This window comes from Necator americanus, chromosome X (genome assembly GCF_031761385.1).
Source record: "Necator americanus strain Aroian chromosome X, whole genome shotgun sequence".
NCBI classification, from domain to species: Eukaryota; Metazoa; Nematoda; class Chromadorea; order Rhabditida; family Ancylostomatidae; genus Necator; species Necator americanus.
This window is the reverse complement of record NC_087376.1, coordinates 16488593-16501966: the sequence shown is the minus strand read 5'-3', so window position 1 is coordinate 16501966 and position 13374 is coordinate 16488593. Positions and strand designations below refer to the sequence as shown.

The 13374-nt window shown below is 41.5% G+C and overlaps 3 protein-coding genes across 6 annotated transcripts; 1 reads left to right on the top strand and 2 right to left on the bottom strand.

Annotated features, from left to right (window-relative positions):
- Positions 1 to 3152: 3152 nt before the first annotated feature.
- Positions 3153 to 4506, top strand: RB195_023547 (uncharacterized protein; the record flags this gene model as incomplete). Of its 2 annotated transcripts, XM_064211024.1 has the most annotated exons (4): positions 3153 to 3276; positions 3422 to 3536; positions 3598 to 3697; positions 4402 to 4506. In XM_064211024.1, 4 exons carry the CDS (start codon positions 3153 to 3155, stop codon positions 4504 to 4506), a joined length of 444 nt encoding a protein of 147 aa, XP_064066905.1. The 2 variants fall into 2 exon arrangements, with proteins under 2 accessions (XP_064066905.1, XP_064066906.1); XM_064211025.1 differs by lacking the exon at positions 3153 to 3276 and having other exon boundaries at positions 3427 to 3536.
- Positions 4507 to 11256: 6750 nt separating this feature from the next.
- RB195_023546 (uncharacterized protein) lies at positions 11257 to 11793 on the bottom strand (the record flags this gene model as incomplete). Of its 2 annotated transcripts, none has more annotated exons than XM_064211022.1 (1): positions 11257 to 11793. In XM_064211022.1, the coding sequence occupies one exon, from the start codon at positions 11791 to 11793 to the stop codon at positions 11257 to 11259; it is 537 nt and encodes a 178-aa protein (XP_064066903.1). The 2 variants fall into 2 exon arrangements, with proteins under 2 accessions (XP_064066903.1, XP_064066904.1); XM_064211023.1 differs by having other exon boundaries at positions 11257 to 11790.
- Positions 11794 to 12027: 234 nt separating this feature from the next.
- On the bottom strand, positions 12028 to 12828 carry RB195_023545 (uncharacterized protein; the record flags this gene model as incomplete). Of its 2 annotated transcripts, none has more annotated exons than XM_064211020.1 (1): positions 12028 to 12828. In XM_064211020.1, the coding sequence occupies one exon, from the start codon at positions 12826 to 12828 to the stop codon at positions 12028 to 12030; it is 801 nt and encodes a 266-aa protein (XP_064066901.1). The 2 variants fall into 2 exon arrangements, with proteins under 2 accessions (XP_064066901.1, XP_064066902.1); XM_064211021.1 differs by having other exon boundaries at positions 12028 to 12636.
- Positions 12829 to 13374: the final 546 nt, after the last annotated feature.

Sequence of the window (13374 nt, the reverse complement as noted above, 5' to 3'; positions counted from 1 at the left end):
GCGTTAGGGTTGTAGATCATGGCTATGAGTGCAATCACGATCAATTCCCCTAGTTTTCCTGAAAATCGGCATGGGGAACGATCTTGGCGACGTGCCTGCGAGCGGACAACCTGAGGGCTGCAGACGCTCAGTCTCCCTGCATCCTGTGATTGCTAATGAAATGAAAATAAAATAGAATAAGGTGAAGTTTGAGGGGGAAGGGATATGATTGCTGCTCTAAACGCAGCTAGCAAAGTACTCTTGTTCTTCAGGAGAGAGAGAGAGAGAGAGAGACCAGGCCTATTTTAAGATTTCTTGGTGCAATGTCGCAATGAAAGAGGTAAATGAGCACACGCGAAGTATTTTACCAAATATGCTTCTTGTCACTTTATTAGTTGAGTTAGGGCAATAACAAAATGGGACTATCGAGGAATATGAGTGCTCATTCTGAGATCCGGAGATTGGGCAATCGACATAAGCCATTGTTAATGGTGGTCCCAAAAATTCCAAGAACCACGATCTAGGAGGTAAAACTACGTTGAAGGAGTATTTTTAGTCACAGACAAGTGAATTTCAGGAATAGGATATTGAATGTCGACCAGAAATAATGGAAATTTTCAGAAAATAAATGTGAATATAATTTTGATCTAAGGAGTCTTTTCACTTTTGCTTTGAAAAATGAACAACTATAGGAAACCGCATCATTTGTGAGATGACCGAAAAACACATCCGAATTGGACTGTAGTGTGGAATGCACAAATATATGTAGGGAATCCTTTAACTGAAACCTCATTTCTTAGTCGAAAGTTTTATTCGCGTTGAACATTTCTGGAAGGCAAATTAGAAGTTTCTTTAGGAAATGTCCCATGAATTCATAAAAACCGCAACAGATTTCCTTTTTACGGTCTTTTCGAATTTTCCTTAATTATGGGAGGAAGCAAGTAAGTTCCACTGGAAGGCAGAAAAGTCTTAGATGTTTTAAACGGGAGATAGTGGCGATGTCATAATAACATTTTGTGCTCAGAGACCAAATGAGGAAGGGGCACCTTGCTAAAAGCTACCGTTGACTCTCTTCCTCTCTGGGTAGAACGTAGGTTGGCAATTTATGACAACCCACAACTCGAACTTAACTAAGTTATGAAGTTTATTCTTATGTTAGCTTCCATTTGTCGCGATCATGTGCGAAAGGCACACCTCGAGGATCGAGTCGTTTTTCACGTTCATTTTCCGATCTGGATATACGCAGCTGGTGCATTTGAATGTGCTCGTTTCGATAAACGAATAGGGATGTGTATCGAGTGTATCGTCTTCTGCAAATCCAAATCTTCTGATTTTTTTTAACATGTTTTGGTCGCACTCGGTCAGTTTGGCGTTCCGCTTGCTGTATCCTCATCTTCTCTAGCGATTATTATACAAATTCAACGTTTTCCACAAGGTTTTGTGTAGGGATTCTATGTGTTTATTTCAGAAATATGCAATATAGAATGCCATATTGTTCTTCGGTCTCCCAACAAATCCTAAACTTCTTGAACAATGCTGCCATCTGGGAAACTTCAGAAAAGTTTATTCTAATTTTCTGAAACTGCTGAAATAATTTAGACTTATTTGACATTTAATCTTCAGTCAGCAGCACCGCTTGGAAATATGAAAGACCTCCGCTGTCATGTTTCAATCCTAGACCTGAAATTTACTTCATTTCGTTCTGATCAGCATGCTGATCAGAACGAAATGAACCAACCAATGAACGAAATCAACCCAACTACTACCCCAATCTCAATCCTTTCACCATCTTACGACCTCTCTCTATCCTTGTGACTCTACTATCCCCAATTGGAAAGTACCATTACACGCATGACCTTGAGCAGGAGTGATAGGTGTAGTAAGGCAATTAGATAACTAAATCTCTTTTTCTGAGAAATGAAGGTGGTTCTCAGTTTTCTCAGGCTAACATTCTTCTCACAATTTCAATTGGCCTAAGAGTGGTTGCTTTAAAAACAAATGTTTCAGGAGCTACACCTTAGTATCAGCATTTATCGGGAATGTGACATCTTCAACAGCACTGTACTATTCGTTTCAAGAAGTGTCACAGCCATATACTTATATCTTTACATTTTTGCTTTTATAATCCTAATAATAACGGCATACCCTTTTTATTTTTAGAAGTAAAGAACTCAGATCACAAAGATGGTTTTGCAATTGTCTCTATGCAACACAATTTTTTTACATTCCGGCTTTGTGATACACGCTGTAAAAAAGTCATTTCAATAATGTTGTCTTATTCGTCAGATTTGTTAGTGATTTTAATAAGTGATGGCTCGGTATTAAAATCCAAAAGAAGGAGATGACCTCCAAACACATAAAATTGAGTTTTTCGACAAATAAAGGCGAAACTCACGAAGTTGAGGCTGTTGGGATAAAGAATAAATAATGTGAACGACGTTGATGAACCCCTACGGGCATACACCTACGCATTCACCTTCAATTCAGAATCGCTGGAGATTTATGAAGGCACGTACGACCTTACAATGACTTGGGGAACGAGCTGATATCTCCTACTAGTATTTTTAACCTTCCAGACAATTTGGGTATCAGTTTATCGACCCCAAAGAGATAAAGGGCTTAGTTGGCACCACGAAGGTTTCGAAACATCGATTGATCGTGCAGTCACAGCGGAAGCTCTTACCGAAGGCTACTTCGCGTTAGAACCGCGTTGTCTCACCAGACTGCCTATGAGGTGCCTTATAAGATGCCACATCTGAGAGAGCGGGCATACACGTTGCGTCCGTCAACCAGCAAACGATCAATTGGTTGCTGATACTCTCGCTCTCGCTCGCTGGTAGATGCGACGTGTGTGCCTGCCCTCGCAGACAGTGCACTTTTTTTGATGCTTCGGAGAATGATCCAGTGCGACAAAGCCGTTTTCCATTTCTCTGGATAATTAGAAGTAATCGAGCGTGACCGCGCTCGTACTTGTGAACCACACCTTTAGCTCTATCTATCCGAGAAAAGATATCAACTTTCTCTGTTGCATGCTGTGCTGCTTTAAGCGTTCAACAACACGATTCTTTATTCAAAATACGATTACGCGCCGAGGTTGTAATGCACAGCTAGTTCCGCTCATCAAATAATTCTTCACCGTATCTCGTGGAACTAAGGATTTTTTTTGAAAGAGAATGTGCAGCATCACGGCGCAGGTGTTCATGAGAAAACGTGTTTTCATTAAAAACACGTTTTCTCTGGAGCAGTATACAATTGAGTGTGAAAAGCATGATAATGCTACTGATTTCTTGCAATTAGGTAAACTACTTACAATGTTAGGGGATAAGGGATAAGGGATATTGTTCAGAAATACCTAGCAGTGCATTTACTGTGCGATACATCGGATACGCAGTACGTCGCTTTCAGTCGTAAGAAATGTTATGTTTGTACATTTACTGTTTAGGAGAAATGGATAAACTTCATGGTTACATCGGTATTACTGGGCACATCTCTTATGTTCCTCAGCAACCTTGGATGCAGAATCAAACTATACGTCAGAACATAACGTTTGGAAAAAAGTAGGTTCTCTTTGAAAATAACTTAATACATTTCTGCCTTCTTCGTACCTCTAAAATTTAGATTTGAAGAATACTTCTACAATCGTGTATTGGACGCATGCGCACTTTATCCAGATCTTCAGATGCTTCCGCTCGGGGATATGACTGAAATTGGTGAAAAGGTACAAAAAAGGAGAGAAAAGCGAGAAAAACGAAAGGGCTAAAATCACGGGGATTCAATTTTCTTTTGCACAATCCTTTGCTGGCCGTAGTGATGCTGCAGAACCGCGTGGCGAACCAATTCCAGAGCGGTAGAACTTCCAAAATTCCATTGCCACGTGAGCTCGAACATTATAATGAAGTAAAGCAACATAGACATTTTTTTCAACGCCTTAAGCGAACTGCGTCTGCCAGTTTACGTAGTTGAGGAGAGCAGACATGAGCGGTCACAGTGTACACAGATGGGAGCAGTTCATAGTACAGCACTCTTTTGAAACTCGACAACATGGCAAGATCTTCTTTTCGCCCAATCCTCTTTTCAAGTCTTTCGGAATTTGTTCGCCACGCGGGAGTCAACTTTTCTCATGTGTACGATAAACGTCTTGGATGTGTGGGCGCAGAAGCAAAGACTGACACACACTCTTTTCGCCCGCTGTGAGGTACACAATTGGTGGGGGTCCCAAATCGATATCACTTTGCGGTAACGAGGTTCAAGACGACTGACGATTATTGTACGGCGACACCCAAGTGTTTTCGACAGCTCACGTCTAGTGGCATTGAGCTTGTCTTTGAAAGCGCCACGCAAGGCTTCATCATTCCAGTCAATGGGGCGACCAGAGCAGGGTCGAACTTGGAACGAAACATCTCCTGACTCGAACTGTTGCAGCAAACGGGCGACAGCCGGACGGGATACTACATCTCTGTTGAATGCAGCACAGATATGAGCGAGGGCGTCGCATGCGTTGGCCTTGCAGGAATTCATACACGATAGTTCGGATTTGATTTTGATTTTTTTTATTGAAGTCATGCTTGAATACCAGTGAAATGCCCGCCCTTATATACCTCTCTGGCCTAAGCTTCTAGAACATTCTACAATATTCAACTGTCAGGAAATTTCAACTAAAGACCTCTGAAATCTTAGATTGAAAAATAAATTTTGGTGCAAGACTTTTCGACCAACCTAATATAATGGTGTCATTGTTGCACTAAAACAGTGGAAGGATCGCCTGCGCAGGGTGCCTGCACTATGGGTGACCGCAGTTCGCAGAATGAACTTCGAACTTCACAAATCCAGCTGATTTTGATATCACTCAATAGATCTATGGTTCGCCAATAAAACTGTCTGCTTCGAATATTGAAATGTTCCTTAAGATCCACATCATCTAAAGGAGAAATCAGGCTTTTGTGAAAGCAGTAGGACTTTTTCCTCACCTCGGCTACCTGAAATCTACGTTCAACTCCCACAGTTTGCTAACTCCAGTGTCGCTTCTCAGAGAAGAGAGAGAATCCTAAAAATGCATCAAGTTCCTGGGCTGAAACATTCAGCATAGGTTGCCGACAGCTAATCAAAAGTCCGTGTGAGTAATGAGAGAGGGCAAAGTCGTGTATTTAATCTCAAAAAGGCTGCGTATTTTCCAGAAAAGAACCTTAGATGGAGATACTGTAGAAAATAAATAATTCTCTGATAAATTCGCAGACTAAATCTTCCCCAGCTGGGAGAGCAAGTGTTTCAAGCAGCCGGAAATGTGCCACCTTCGACACGTTTTGAAAATCTCAGAACTTCCTAATATACACATGAAAAGCAAAATGGTAGCAAAATGTTACCGGCAGCATCTACTTTACGAATACATAACTACAACTTCACTTTTCTCCGACTTTATTTAATGTCATATATCTTCAAAGCGCCAAAAACACGGATCCGTATTCTTTCGTTTTCTGACGTAGAATTACCATGGCTGTTGTGATTGATTCGATGATTCATTGATTCAAGGTTCAAACATGATAGATAGACTTGACTGTTCTCTCCAATATGTCTCCCTGATGTCTCCCCGGCATGAAGCCAGAATGAAGTTTTTTTTAGAAACGTAGAGTTGAAACAGCGAAGAAAACGGAGCTATACAGCTCTTGTTTCTCGTTAGCTATTTCTTGTTAGACTTATTTTCCAATAATTCAAACCACGTTCATGGTTAGATCGTTGACCGAATCCTCTAAAATTGTTTTTGAAAAATTACCAAGTTACTGTATTTCAAAGCATTCTTTGGCTTAATGTCAGAATTGTGCAGAAAATAAGAGTTTGTACTCATTTGTAACAGCTATATATTTGTAGTATCTGGCTGTACATTCTTCACTTGATAACATTGGGCGGCTATAACATCACTACGGTCTGCAAAAAAAAAGACAGCCACTGATGACAAAATCACAACGAGAGTTGGCTTTTACACTGTAAAGCTTGCCAAAGTCGGCGGCTTGAGCCATTATACGTGTACTCAGCGCCTTTTGATAGCGGAGTCAAGCGTTAGGCGGAATTTTCCTATCGGGGATAATAGGAGGGGGTCGTAACGCAGTGGGCAGTATTGAACGGAGCACAGCAAGATAATCAGGACAAAATATTAAATAGCATTAAATAAATACATTTGACGCAAAATATTGTATTATATTAAGTAGTATTAAATATTTAAGTACATTGCAAAATATTATGTTAACTTTCTAACGTAGGAGAGTAATGCGGAAGCATCAGCGTTTTGTCTTGACAATGCCCAATGTATTGATAATGTAATGATGAGACCACGTAGGTTCGACTCCCAGCAGAGGCAAATTTTTGCAAAAGAGATAGAAACTTGAAACAACTTCTAAAAAAATGAAGAGTTTAATTTTACGTGGTTTACAGCAGTTCAAAGTGGGACCAGTGCCAGAAGTAGAAAACATGGGGTAAAACGAGTTCTATAACGTCAGATTGTGCTCTCACGCAGGAAAGTACTAAGATTCTAGGTACGGGTCGTTCAGCGTCAGATAGATGCGCCTATTCTGGGACACAGAAAGATGTAGTGCGACGAGTCCTATTCCGTAGTTCTGCTTTGTGGGTCTCAGATTGGTGCGCCTGCGCCAGAAAGCAGTGGGAATGGGTGGCAAGCATGTTGGCGCCAGGAGGCAATGGAACATATCCTACTGCGTCATGTTGATGCCGCTACCAGAAAGTAGAGAGGGGGAGGGTTAGATGGGTCCCACGTCATTGTGCGTCAACGCCAGCAAGCAGTAAAATGAAGTCAGACAGTTTGTCTGCATGTGCACACGTGCAGACGTCCGCTTTAGTAGGAGCTAGCTGTTTACGTGATCTGATGTAAGATAGGACGGAATATGAAGAGCACTATCACACCATTCTGTGTTAACTATAGGAGATGACGGAGAGAGAAGCTTAGATTTTATAGGGGTACAGAAGGAAGAAATATCAGAGAATATAGAATATAGAATGGGGTGAGACTGGTACGACAGAGTTGCATTGGTGCGCTGACGCCAGAAAAAGTATGGAACTGCATAGTTGGCGCGACACCGAAAGAATTGGAATCAGCGCAATCATTGGGTATAGCAGTGCCGGGCAGTATTTCTAAGCGCAGTGCATGTCTACTTCTCTGCCTCAAGTTGGTAGCATGCTCTCTTCAGGAAGTGGAAACAGGCATGCAAACACGTGTTTAAATAATAGCTAAACACTTTACTTTATCCGACGTAGAACCCTAAGTCTGCCAGTACAATGATAAATTTCATGTTCCTGTGCTAACTGTCGGAGAAAGGACGAGAAACTCTGATACTTCAACTACTTTTTCGGAATTGTAGTGCTACGAGAGGGATACGGGTGTGATATTAAGTTTTAATTTTCTGAAAGTGAAGTACCTACTCCATTAGGAAGAAAAGTACTAAATCATTCATCAGTGCTTAAATTTCTTATAAAATGAACGAAATAACTAACGTTGCTAGGAATAGAAAAATTCATTTCTGTAGCAGAACGTTACAGAAAGTGCCACTACTTTTAATTTTTACTGATCACCGAAAGCGAACGAAGTGAGGATTAGAAGAAGACTGAAGTCCGGCGATAGCCGGACGTTCAAGCCCTACGATAAACGGCGTGAGAACGGCGTTCGTTTCTACAAGTGGCGTTAAAACGTCCTCTTTGTACACCCTTCAGTTCCCTCAGCTGTCTGCTCAATAGTTTTTCTTGAATAAGCTGTCGAGGAGGCTCATTGTTTCTCGACCGCTCTCGCGTAAATGCGGCGGGTTCGAAGTGATTTCATAAGAAACAACGACGCTTTCCACTCCGTTTTTTCAAACGACGATTAGGGAAGGATGAGCGAAGCCACGCTGGGTTCCTCAACCTACGGCCCGAACTATAACTTTTGTTTTAAAGTTTCTAAGTGGTTTCCGCGCCACATCAAAATCGTAATACAATCCCTCTAAATTAAACGTCCTCTACATGGGTGATGCGCAGTTTTAAGGATTTTCTTTGAATAGTAGGATTGTTATGTTTTGCTGTAATCCAGTTATAATGAATAGTGAGTTACGCCCGACGAACTGCTTCGTCTTTCCTCTTTGTTGTTAAAGAAGAAGCTAACTAGCAAACTCACCTCTGCTTGAGAATATTTGCCTCAAGAGAGTGCCCATTCTTTCAATTCTTGAGATGTGAATTTCGACAAAGCCTACAGCGTCGTTCGTGCGTTAGCAACTTTAACACTGCTTTCTAATGTTATTTCAGATTTTTGCGAGACGATTGAAATAACTGTAATAAGAGCCTCCGATGGTATCGTTTCATTGAACACTTGGAATGAATCGACAAACTCGATTTCGCACATAAAGTCACATATTGAGAAAGACAGCATGATAGGATTGAATACCTTCGGCACTCATTAGACAACCATTCTACTGCAGCCTCGCAGCCTACCGACACAGCTAAAACTTATCATTCTAGCCAGTTTTTGAATTTTTTTTTTCGGTTATATGAAGAATTGCTTTCTAAAAAGAGGAAGTAAAGGAAGAGGAAGGAGGAAATTTGTTTAGGTATTTGAAACCGCTTTATAGCAACAGTTTTACCCTCCTTCTACAATTGCTTCATCTTCAGATTTTTACATGAGAAAACGATAGGATACACCGCCTGGTTTGGAAAGTAAGAACTTAAAGGCAGCATATCACGTTATAGTGGTGGCGCGGAAACCCGAGGAAAAAAGTAGAGCTCGAGGTGTAGGTGTAGGTGTACGAAAAGGAGAGTTGCTCCGCGTATCTTTTTTTAATCATCGCGAAAAACAGGGTGGAAGACGCCGTTTTTTACTACGAAACTAGTTGGAACGCGTCATCTTTGTGTGCGCGTCACATCCACGTGCGAGCGGTCAATAAAAAAAACTCCTGACTGATAAGCCACTATTTGTTTTGGTCTCGGTTTTTTTTTCAGGGTTTTTCATTGTTTTATTTTGTTGTTGCATTCTTCTACTTGTTTGTTTTGATTTCTTATTCTGCGTTGGTTATCGTTACAACTTCCCTTGATTTCGCTTGCTTTTACTTACTTTTTACTTGATGATGACTAGTTCACATCAAATTCGTGATGTGCTGCTTTTCGTGATATAGTTTTAAGATAACCACTCTTTTCGAACGAAAAGCTAGAGTTGGGTTTGTAGATTGCGGAATCCGGGTTGTTCCGCTCATTTCTCCCTAATCATCGTATTGAAACGGGGTGGAAACTGCTTTAATTCGTATGGGGTACGTTAGAACACTCTTCTTTGTACACGTTCCAGTACCCTAAAAAGTCTATTCAATGGTTTCTCTTGAACAGACTGGTCAGAAAACATAACTGACCTATGACCGCTCGCACTAGGATGCGGCGCGTGTTTAAGGGCGGCGCATTGTTATATATATAATGATATTTAATAATGATAGTCAGAGATAGTCATATATACGATAATTATGACTTTTTAACTTTGATTTGATCGGTAGGCTTTTATTATCACTTGAGGCGGTTGCCCACATCTGCGCCAAGTCGTTTTGTCTTCGAACATAGCTCTGCCCAACTTTGATCTAAAGCAAGAGCTCGCACAGAATCCATCCACTGGTCATACCAGGTGAAACTTGGCGTCTCGCGTGAACTGCCTACTGACACCAAGTGACACCGTTGGCTCAGTTCGACAATGTTCAGCATTTCAACTTAACAAAGTGGAGCGCTTTTACCAAAGATTCCACACTTCCTCTAAGTATGTGCTTAGGCAGTGTGCTGGAGAACAGCACCTTTTCTGTAATATCTGGGTAACTTTCACCTTATAACTGCGCAAGTTATTTTATATAACTCGTACGTACCCAGAGCGTATGATCAAATATCTGATTGCATTTAGTTTGAGCAGGGCCACTGTACAAGCAGGTAGCAATTAGACTCGTGTACGTGGTCCTATGCGGTAACGAGATAATAACATATAGTGTAATACAATATGATATAATATAATGTAATGCAATATAATACTAGGTTGATTAGAAAGTCTTCTCAGTTTTGTAATTTTCTTCTTTGTTTCATTCAGTAAACAACGGGAATCAACCAGCAATATAATCGTTATGTTGGTCACTACAGTGCTCCACTTAATGGACAGGTCAGCGATCTGCTTCCAGAAATGAGGAAGATGGGAGTCGAAGAAGTTGGTGACCGTCCGACCAATGTCATCGAACTTTCTGAAAGTTTTTTTTAGCCAAGACTGCCTTTATTGGGCGAAGTGCCTAGAGGCAGCTGAGGACTGTTGTTGAACTACACTCGAGTCTCATCGCAAGGCTACGGGTGCTAACCTTCGGATCCTCTCTGACGGCGTCGAGAACGGCAGGATCTTCCAGTGTGGGCGTCTCGACCGGGCTTTTCATCGGGGATCGTGTTTTCTTTTGTAAAGTGAGCAAACCGGCGGTGAACACTTCTGATGTTAGCTCCCAGTCCCCGTTCTCCCCCACTGCACTCTTGATGTTCACGCGGATTGCTGTCGCCGCTCCATTGCCGGCGCCATTCATAAAAGATGACGGGTGGAAGCTGCATCGTGCTTTAAGTTAAGGAATGGTACCGCCTATATATATATATATATATATATATATATATATATATATATATATATATATATATATATATATATATATATATATATATTCTGTACTTTTAAAGAAGTCACAACAATACTTTCTTACCAACCTAAATAATGATGTGATATAAATGTAATATAATTGAAAAATAATATGAATATAAATATAATATGATGAATTGTAAATATAATATGACATAGTATCATAAAATATGATAAGACTTACTTGACTTATACTATACTGAGAACTCAATCACTGGGCTCATCACCTACTGTCTGCCAACAAAATGGCGCGTGTCAACGTGTCAACATTTGAGAAGTACCACTTCTCAAATGATGTCAAAAATGACCTGTCCTTCTTATTTGACTCTAAAAATCCCGAATTCTATGAGCGTGGGATTTTCTCTCTTACTGTTAGATGAGATAGTGTTATTGAGTCGTTTGATGGATGTATTGTTTGATTTTCTAATTAATAAATAAAAAAGGTTTGAATTGAAATTCTTTGTGAAAAGACGACCCTAAGTATTCCGGCACATTTACATTACACATTTCCATAGACTATTTCGTTTCTTTTACTATTTCCATTACTAGATAGTAGTTATATATATATATATATATATATATATATATAATGTATTGACTTACTAATCGGCGGGCTGATGTCATCGCCTGACGCGATTACCCGCATCCTCGCCGAGGTATGCCGTCCTTGAACACAGCTCTGCACAACCTTCTCGATCTTCTGCGAGAGCTTGCACATAATCAGTCCATTCGTCGCTATTCCATATTTTGCCAAACCCTACGTCTCGCCTGAACTGCCTCTTCACGCCGAGTGTCCTCAGATCCTCTTTCACCACCTCAGTCCATAACTTCCGTTTTCGACCAGGTGGCTTCTTCCAGCTCGAACTGGACAAACTTCTCAGAACTCGTTGAACAAAGCGATCTGCCGATCTTCTTAATATATGACCAAAGAAGCCAAGACGATTCACGTTAGCCACTTTCGATGGCTTTGCAAGATGGTTGTACCTTCCATGTGTAATCAGTCGGTATGCCACATCAATTTCTGCATAAAGATCTTCATTGTGGCATGCCCTAAGCCAAAAGTAACCAACTAGCCGTCTAAGCAGCTTTCGTTCCGTGCAGTCAAGCCTCTCCATCACCGTAGATGGTGCTGCCCAAGTCTCCGATCCGTACATCATGATAGGGCGAATTGCGGATAGGTAGACTCGCAGCTTGACTTCGTTGGTGATGGGGGTCGACCACAAGCATTTCGTTAAGGAGTTAACTGCAGAAGGGGCCTTAGCGCATCTTTGCTGAACATCTCTCTCGTAGCAGCCGTTGTTCTTCAGCGTACAGCCCAGGTAACAGAACTCATCGACGAGTTCTATCGGCTGCCCGTCCACCCTGATTCCCGTTCGAGGTCTCAAAGAGATTCACATCTGCTTGCATTTACCAAGGCGTAGACGCAGTCCATAAGCTGTAGCCAGATTCGATACAAGGTTGACAACATGTTGAAGTTTCGTACTTCTTTCCGCGTATATAACAACATTGTCAGCGTACTCGAAATCGGTCAAGGGGCGTCCTGATGGTGCTAGAATGATATTGGCAGGACACTGATCTACTGTTCTTCGCATGATGCCGTCGATTGCGGAATAGAACAGGAAGGATCCTGCCACTGCCATTTGTCCTACTCCAGTTACCACTTCAAATGGTGTTGTACATCCGGCTGGTGTTGGAACTGCAACAGTTGTTCGTTGATTCATGTCATCAAGCAAGCGAACGAGCTTTCCTGGTAGTTCATCTGTGTGGAGCTCGTTGAGAGGATGACCCTGGTGAGGAAAGTCGAACGCGGCTTCAAAGTCGAGAAACGCTAATTGCATTGGCTTCGAATACCACTTCCAGATTTCGATCACTCTCATGACGATGAACACCTGCTCAATCGTAGATCGGGCAGGACGAAAGCCAGCTTGCTCGTCTCGCGTTGTTTCTCCGCGATGTTTAATTAGTCGTTCCAGGATAATCCGCTCCAATACCTTGTACATAACACGCAGCAAAGAGATTCTTCGATACCGTGGTCCGGGACGGATAACTTCTTGTGGAGGGGAATTATGATAGCGTGTGTACACGAGTCGGGTGCGAGACAAGAGGTATCCGTGAAAACCGGCTGACCGCCCTTCTCCTTCCTTCAGCAACGCGCTCCCCCGCGTAATTACTGCTGCCGCTCCACCAGCCATACATCGTCCACAACCGCCTGAGATCACCTATACCCCGTCTCCCTATTGCTCTCTAATCAACGCCTCGAGCGACGTTTGCGCCGCGACGAAGGGTGATAGTGCGAATTTTGAAGGGGGAGGGGGAGTGTAAAACGAATTGCCGCAACGAATTCTGATGTACGGATATAGCTTCTTTTTTTTAGTTCTTGGTTTAATTTCGTTTGTTAGTCATTTTCCTTCCTAGAGGTCACTGCAGTTTTCATAAGTAAGACTTGGGCAGAATTGTAATCACGGGTTATATTTCATTCAAATATAATGGTGATATAGTAAACTAAGCGCATATTATTGGGAATAAAGGAGAAGAAGTAGATCCTTCTATCCAATGTAACTTAACGTAAGTAGAAATTATCTCAAAAAGATGCTCCGGGGAAAAGAATAACATGCATGTATTTTCACACATCTCATAATTTAACATGTTTCATGCCCTAAGTCTTCCATATAAACTAGCAGTGCATAAATATGTGTTTGTCACGATACCATTCAACGAATTCGTGTTCAACTTTCAAT